We start from the raw sequence: 8,486 nt of genomic DNA, 5'->3' as shown, positions 1-8,486 counted from the left end.
ACTAATGTGCAGACATTCTTGCGGCAGCTTAGGCTCTCAAGCGCCAAATATAGGGATGTCGTAGGGTAACATAGGGATCCTCTACCCGCTATGAAAAGGACTAATGAATATGCTTTATCTTCTCTACCCCATAGTCGAGGACAACTATGATTTCAAGAGAGAGGTAATGTCATAATAATCAATATCTAATTCTCCTAAATGATTTTCTCATGTTAAACTGATCATTTAATATGGAGAAGTGCCATGGGAGAAAAAGCTCGAATATTGGTTATGCTAGCAGACCGGCCACAGTAGGGATCCAAAGGAGGGAGAATAGGGATCCAAAGGGGGGTCCATCTGCAAAAGAGCTATGTGCAACAATGGGCTCAAAAGACCCTAAGGTTCAGCCCATTAAGACTTCCAAAATGCTAAGGTTCCGAAATTCAAAGGTTGTGTCCAAAGGTTAAACATTAGGGGAATTGGATGCTTTGTGTGTGTCCCAAAAAGTCTTTGTCAAGCCCTACATAGGAGGGGGCGAGCCCAAGAAGTAGGGGATGAGAGAGAAACACCCACACACACTCACAAGCTTCATTTGTACACAAGGGGAAAGAGGGACACATGTCAGCTCCCTAGCCCAGATGCCCACAAGGTGTACTCAAATCCTATTGGATGGCCTTGAAGGTGGACCAATGAGAATTAGGCTAGAGTAAATCTAGTTTAACTAATTTAAAAACACTTAATAAAAGAACCAATAAGAATTAAGCTCTCTAGAAGACTATTGGACAGTCTCCCAAGGGGTCCAATGAGCATTCAGTAGCCCAATGGCTTGCCTGATTCCTATTGGCCAGGAGGCAAAGGGGTCCAATGAGAGTTTAGTTGAATTAAATAATTACCTAAAGCTCTCACAAAAGGGGAAAGGGGGACACATGTCAGAAGGCTATCACTTATGCTGCTTAATTTCCATTGTCTAGGCATGGGGAGGTCCAATAGGGTTGTAGCATGAGTAATTAGCAAGGGAGGTCGACCAAGAGAGAGGGGGGGCTGATTTTTGGTAGGAATTATCACACACACACTCACACAATCTCATGTGTGAAGCAAAGAAGACTCTCTCTCCTTCTCAAGCTTTAATAGAAAGCCTACCACCTACTCCAAGCTTGCGAGAAGGGAGGCCTACACCAACAGCTCTTGTCTTTGTGATGCAAATCCAACCAAGAGCCAAGCTTCAATGCATGCTCATCTCATCTACCATGCTAATTATTACTAAGCTAAGCTATGCTAATATGAGTGATTATGTGAGGAGATGTACATCTTTCTCGTAAGAATACTCCTTCTTCCTCTCAATCTACTCTCATACCCCGCTAGCTCTCACCATCTTTGAAGGTGTGTGTGGTCTTGGGTCTGAGACCGTGAGGGAATTGATGTTGTGTTTGATAAGTGTTTTGCTTAGTGCATGAAGTTTCCATCTTATTGCACTAGCTAGTATTGAAGGAACACAAATAATTGTATTGTAAAATGTCTCTCTTGATGGGAGAAACCATAATACAAATCCTTTTGGAGGGGGGACCGGCTCCATGCAAATCCAGTCCTCAACTGTTGTCAATTCCTTAATTTCTCTCTCTTTTGAAGTATTGTTCATGCTATCTAACTAGGTGTTATGCTTTTTGTTGCTCTCTCCACCCAAGAACCCTTGTTATTCTCATTAGGAAGCTATTCTAATGAAATGCTCACTATGTTCATGCTATTTTTCGCTACACACAAGTTACTAGACCATTAAATGTTACATTCACTCTCAAGGATTTTGATGTCATTAAAGATGTTAGCACTATTATGTCATGAGTTAGTCAATTAAACGACTAGTTTCATGACAAAGACTCCCTTGAGCAAGACATGGTCAAATGTGCATCAAAATTACCTCACTAGTAGCGTTGCACTATGGTGGAATGCCACTAAAGAGAAAGATAGAAGACATTGTACTTGGTATGTAGTTAAAAAGATATTTCTACCCCATATTTACCCACACAATATAAAGCTAAAGCATGTCGTAGTGGGATTTAATTCGTCAAGCTAGAAATGAAGATGTATAAGATTACGTTGATTGTTTTTGGAACTATCTTATTCAGCTTCAAGCCATTGAACATGTCACTCGTAGGAAACTAAAGCATAAGTACATATCTTGATTAGCATTACAAATTGGTGTTGAGGTAGAAATGTTTGAACCAAATTCACTGTCAAAAGTTGTTAACTTGGCTCTCAGTTTGGACAAAAAGGAAGGTGGAGATCAACTCCACGTTGATCAACCTACCAACACTAACCGTAACAAGGAGTTACTTTCTCTCCTAAGTTTAAAAGAAATAGGAATCAAAGTCGTGCCTTCTTCAAGAGTCGCAAATTTGATAATTATACTACACCTTATTTACCCCAAGGCAACAACAACAACAACATGTAGTAGAGGGGCAATCAAAATCCTTCCAACAATCAATGCCCTACTCAACCTTCCAATGATAATAAAAAGGTGAAATGCTTTAAATGTTTTCAGTTTGGCCACTATGCAGATAAGTGCCCAAACAATGTTGTTAAGAAAAATGGTCATTCCAATGGCCAACCCAATGGAGTCACACGAAATCCAAACCAAAGACCATTCAACAACCACTACCCAAATGGTGCACAAGTTAATCTCATCAAAGATGCTATTTTCGATGACAATGAAGTTGAAGCCAATTACTGTGAGGGCTATGATCCCAAGTATGATACCGATGACAACTCTTCTCTAGGTATTCCTATATCTCCACATATTTTACTTAGCGAAAGACACAATTAAGGGTGAAGATATCATAATTCTCTTAGATGATGGTAGTAGGCACGATTTCATCTTTGCACCATTAGCACACCAACTCTCTCTTTTTGAATTCTTTGCACCTCACAAAGTAAAGATTGTTTTAAATAATCAATGTTTCAACTCTAAAACTCAAGTCACTGTTGAAGTTTTCATTGGTGAAGTTTTGCATACATGTACATTTCTAGTCGCACCACTGCATGGTATTCATATAATTTTGGGAATTCCTTTTCGACAAGAATTTAACCCACCAATCACTTACAAAACACGTACACTGACTCTCATCCATGAGAACAAAACCTTCTCCATCCAAGAAATCCTAGAACATAAGACATTCCACTAATTTCTCACAATCAAGCCAAACGAGCAATTAGAAAGCAAGGGAAAATATGCATGGTGCTTGTAAACCAACTCTTTGCTAAAATTGAAACTCCACAACACTCTACACACGATGATTTTCTCTCACAGTTTAAGATTGTTTCATGTATGATTTGCCTTCTAGAATACCACCTTCAGGCCCTGAAGACCATAAAATAGATATTATTTCGAGTAGTGAACCTCCCTATAGAGAATCCTATCGTGTAAACCAAATTGTACACAGGGAAATACAGAACCAAAATCATAGATTTACTTGACCGAGGGCTTATTAAACCGAGTTCACCATACGAAGCTCCAATACTTCTTATAAAAAGAAGAAAATTGAAACCTTTCGTATGTGTATTGACTACATGGATTTAAACAAGATCACCATTAAGAATAGGTTCCCTATTCAAAGACCTTGGACATGAGCTAGTGGAATTGAAGGTAAGACTAGGGCTTTTAATTAAAGAAAGGGAAAAGCTAAAGTCTAAGTAGTAAGGCTATATCAACTCTTCCATAATTAGAAAGTTGACCCTAGTCCTTCTCTCCTAAGTTTGGCTAGGTCACATATCCCAAGTATCTTGCAGTTGCTTTATGTGAAGTTAGTAAGTGTGTGTGAGTGTACTCTTGCCAAAGACAAGTCAAAAGGAATAGGGGACGAGTTGGTTCAAGGTTAGCAAGGAAGAAAGAGTACATGTGTTAGCATATGCACCTAGTTGCATTTTAAAGTGTTCAATTTTCATTAGTCTAAGTAGTGAGCATTCCATTTTGAGATTTTGGCAAGTGAGCAAGAGAACAAAAGAGGGGGTTCATGGCAAATTTTGCATGCTCTTTCTCTCATGTTTTTTGAAGTTCACATTGTGGCAAAGCAAAATCTCTCTCTCTTTCCCCCTCTCAAAGTTCAAGGGTTAGTTTCTATGCTCGAGCACTTGGCTATGGATGCAAATCCAAGCAAGTGAATGCATGAAAGATCTTCTTCTTCTTCTGTATTATTATAGCTATGCTTAAAGTTTACTCATGGAGTATATTCTTTGCTTAAGAAATACTTCTCGCACCCTCATCTACCTCTTACTCCATACTTCTTTCTCCCCAATGGGGCGTATAGGGCTTGGAAAGGAGGGTTATACCATGGAATCATGAAATTTACCATCTTCTTGGTTCGCAAAGAGCTCCGCAAGAGCACAAGCTTGTGTTGTAATCAAATCTCTCTTTGAAAGAGAATTATATTACAAAGTCCTTTTGGAGGGGAGACTTGCACGGGCTCTAAGAAAATTTGATCCTCAATAATTTGTGAATCTTAATTGTGTTATTTTGTTTGAGTTATGTGCATGATTTAATGTTCTAATGTGTGCAATGAAATCAACTCGACACAATTTATAGTTTTCCTCTAAAGAATTCTCTTAAAAGGAAGCTCACTTTCATAATGTATTTCTGATGTGATCCAAACAAAATACTAGATTCTCTGACATCCTATTGGCATGTTGCATCAACAATTCTTGTTAGCTGCATGTAGCCAATACTTGCATTCTCCATCCATCTTCAAGTAATCACCAACGGGATGTTGGACTTTTGCTACCATAGTGTACGTATCATTGACCATCATAACTAATATGCCAACAAAAAGTGGGTTGCTTTGGTAGTTTCCAATAAGACCATGGGAGCAAGAAAGCGCTTGAAAGAAGAAGTTGGTAGAAACTTAGTCTTAGGGCACGTAATATAAGAAGAGATCACTGCATTGCAAGAAGTGAGTCTTATTTGTGCATTGTCCATGATTGTAACATACTCGTTTCCCATTAAATTTGTTTTTTTTTTTTAATTTTCTTAAATGACGCCTCTCTATAAATAAAAATACGACAATTTTAGAGTTTAAATATGCTTCTATTGAACCCACGTGGTAAGTGCATATGTTACGAGTGACCTTGCTGAGTTAATCCGACGGTCTAAAGCACCCGCCCCGCCGAAAAATAACCCCTACCCCGTAGATCCCTCAAGTGACACCCCCTGTCACTTACAAACGAGGGTGTGGCGGCAGTTTCCTAAGGCTATGGTCACGCGAGGCTTAGTTGCGCCCAAACTGTCTGACAAGTTGCAGCTTTTCACCGGCATAGTTTTGCAACTATGCCTTTTCAAGCATAGTTACAAAACTAAGTGGTTCCACTGCCGGTCACTGCCTTGCTTCTCTCTCCTTATGCGTCCGGTTCTTCCTCTCTCTACCTGTTGCTCCCGGTTCTTGCTCTGAGCGCCTGTCGACAGTAGTTTTCGATAACTAAGCCTCGCGTGACCGTAGCCTAAGTTGAAATTTACTGCACGCTGGCTTTATGTCCGCACCCGTGGTGAAAAGCTACCTGAACATAGCAGTGCTGAGTGATAGCACAATGGCCGACGTCAACTCGCCATTGCCGAGTCGCAGACGAAGACTAGTCGCAAAGGCAAAAGAGAAAGGTCGCGCACGTGGACATTTCCAACGAAGCTAGCGATTCAAGTCTGAAGTGGAGTTCGCTTCTTCACGCGGGAAGGCGCCCAAGGAAGCGACCTCGTCGTTTTTCTCTAGTTTTTATCGATGCAATTCTCGAGATTCACATTGTTTAACTCCAGCACACCGACGAAACACACACACACACACACACACACACACACACACACAGCGAGCGAGAGCTTTCGTCCACTTCTTCATTCTCCTTTGAAGGTGTAGCATGTCTACGAAAGAGAAGAGGCCTAAAGTGGGGTTGAAGCTGCCAGTAATACCTACAAGGGATGATGGATTTGGTAAACAGCAGCAGGGGATGCCATTACCGCTGCCGCTGCCTGCACCTGTTCCTTTGCCCCTCCCCAATACCGCAGCATCATCTAAGCAGATATCGGGCAGATTTTGGGGGCCTCCTGGCCCTGCCTGGCGGTTGCCCAGTAGTGATTCCCTCCACTGCGAAGAAGTGGATCCCGAAGACACGATCAAGCTGCGAGTGTTGGGGCATGGCAGCAGCGGCAAAGTATATCAAGTGCAGCACAAACTCAGCGGAAGACTTTATGCGCTGAAGGTGATCCAGGAAAAGCATGAACTAGCTGTAAGGAAACAGATCTTGACCGAGATGGACATTCTCCGGCGTGCCAGTTCCCCACATGTGGTGCGCTGTTATGGAAGTGCCGATAAGGTGGGGGAGATATCATTTGTGTTGGAGTACATGGATGGGGGCTCCCTTGCCAACGTCTTGGAAGCCCAAAAGGTGGTGGCGGAACCTTATCTTGCCGAAGTGGCTAGGCAGGTTCTTAGAGGTTTGCATTATCTCCACATAAACAAAATAGTTCACCGAGATATCAAGCCTTCCAACCTTCTCATCAACCACAAACAGGAAGTCAAAATTGCTGATTTTGGAGTGAGCACCATTCTGGCAAGCACTCTGGCACCCTGTAACTCTTTTGTGGGAACATGTGCCTACATGAGCCCAGAAAGATTTGATCCAGACAGCCATGGAGGAAACTATAGTGGCTATGCCGCAGACATTTGGAGCTTGGGTCTCAGTCTTCTGGAATGCGCAACTGGTTACTTCCCTTTCCTGTCTCCGGGACAAAAAGCTGATTGGCCAACTCTCATGGTCGCGATTTGCTACTCTGAACCTCCTTCACCGCCTGCCAATGCCTCTCCCCAGTTCAAAGACTTCATAAAGAGATGCCTTCAAAAGGATCCAGCACTAAGGCCGCGTGCTTGTTCTCTTCTTTCACATCCATTTGTTGCTAGAGATGAGGGAAGTCCTGTTGATCTGTCCACGCTGTTGCAGTCTTTGAATTTGTAGCACAGATTTACACAATTGGGTTTTATCAGGGCCCTTCTGTCAATGCTTGTTTCATTTTTGAGCAGCATTGTGAGGAATAGAGCTAAGTCTTTCTGATTCCTTTCTTCCTGTTCTCAAGCTTTGATCAGGAAAAAACACATAGTTTTCAGAAGTTTGGCAGCTACAGAGGCTTGCACAGTCAAGGAAGTTATGCTTATGCCTTATTATAAAAGGCAACCTTTGTGTATATGCTTCTTCAAAGTACACTTTTGTTCATCAGCTCAGGTACAGAAGCAGTTTGCTCGAGGGTTATATAACTGTCTTGTAGCACACTGACTGCTACTGAGTAATCGTTGTTGTCATGTCTTGTGTTTCTTTCATGAAAGGGGTCATGTTACTCGGTACAAGTTTATGTCTTCTGATGTCTAGTTACTGAGAGCATGTCTTGAAGACAAATATTTGTTTATCCATGTGTAAGGGGAACTCCCTTTCATCTTGCTTAAGCAGGCCACTGCATAGACGATATTATGGAACCGCCTTTTGTTTCTTGGAAAAGACACATATCTTTGTTGTGAAGATGGCATTGTGGAAGTAGACTGACCACCTCGGACACAGGGGTACCAGAGTCTGTCACACGTCCAAGTTTTAGCTTGGACATAGTTGCAGCATCAAGTTCACAGTGTGTGAAGATGAATGCACCTGAAGGTTTTCATGTCATTGCAATCAATTATGTTAGTGCTAGAGATTGCAGCTTTGAGGATTCTTTTTGAAGCTGTAGGGCAGAGAGAAGAATGTTTTCTTGAAAAAAGCAGCCAGCAAGTCCCTTAGACTATTAGAAACAACTTGTTGGAGAATAAGATTGACTTGATTTCAGGGTCAAGCAAAAGGGTGGGGAAAAGTGCACTGAGGAAATACTTGCTAACTGAGAAGTTAAGGTGCACCTCACACTAGAGAGACTTGTTGACCATGCGCATAGTCAGAGGAGGTGAATATGCTTTGATGCAAGCTAAAGCATAAACTGATTTATGCATCAGGTTTAACCATTAGCAAGACAAAAAGAGCCAGCTGGTGAAGAACAGTATGCTGCTGTTGAAGAACCTGTATGTAGATTCTGTTTTGTTGGATCAACTCTTTCCATCTGATGCTTTGTTCACTACCCATGAGAGAAATTTAGTGTGCTGACCTTTGTATTGGTGTATGCTTGTACGTTTGTTCATGCGCGAGTGTGAATGATTGTGGCTCTTCCCTTTCAAGGGAGATTATGGGCTATTTTAAGACTTGCCTTGGTACATGTTGAAGGCATATTAGCAAACATGCACACCACTTTCTAAGTTACATTCAATTGGCATTCTTCTAATACTTTCTACCTTTAGGGATGCATGTGCCCTATTAAGTCCTATTATTAAGTTTGTCTTTCTAATGCCTTGTTCAGTTTCAGGCGTTTGAGCTGGTTCCTGAGCCAGCTCATGTGGCTGAAAGGTTGTGCACTTCTGTGCAAACGGCAGCCGGCACCATTTGAGTTCCACATGGAGGCGCGCAAATGCAGA

General features: G+C 41.8%; 1 protein-coding gene across 1 annotated transcript; it reads left to right on the top strand.

Moving 5' to 3' along the window:
* The first annotated feature begins 5,712 nt into the window (after nt 1-5,712).
* On the top strand, nt 5,713-7,346 carry MKK9 (MAP kinase kinase 9). The gene has a single exon (XM_086497079.1). The coding sequence runs from the start codon at nt 5,866-5,868 to the stop codon at nt 6,958-6,960; it is 1,095 nt and encodes a 364-aa protein (XP_086353205.1). The 5' UTR covers nt 5,713-5,865; the 3' UTR covers nt 6,961-7,346.
* Nucleotides 7,347-8,486: the final 1,140 nt, after the last annotated feature.

Source organism: Adiantum capillus-veneris, chromosome 23 (assembly GCF_014529385.1).
Source record: "Adiantum capillus-veneris isolate H3 chromosome 23, ASM1452938v2, whole genome shotgun sequence".
Classification (NCBI taxonomy): Eukaryota; Viridiplantae; Streptophyta; class Polypodiopsida; order Polypodiales; family Pteridaceae; genus Adiantum; species Adiantum capillus-veneris.
The sequence above is the reverse complement of the archived record's forward strand: the minus strand, read 5'-3'. Positions and strand labels throughout refer to the sequence as shown.

Excerpts from the sequence above, each read along its gene's own strand:
- MKK9 (XM_086497079.1), top strand. The coding sequence starts at position 5,866 with ATGTCTACGAAAGAGAAGAGGCCTAAAGTGGGGTTGAAGCTGCCAGTA.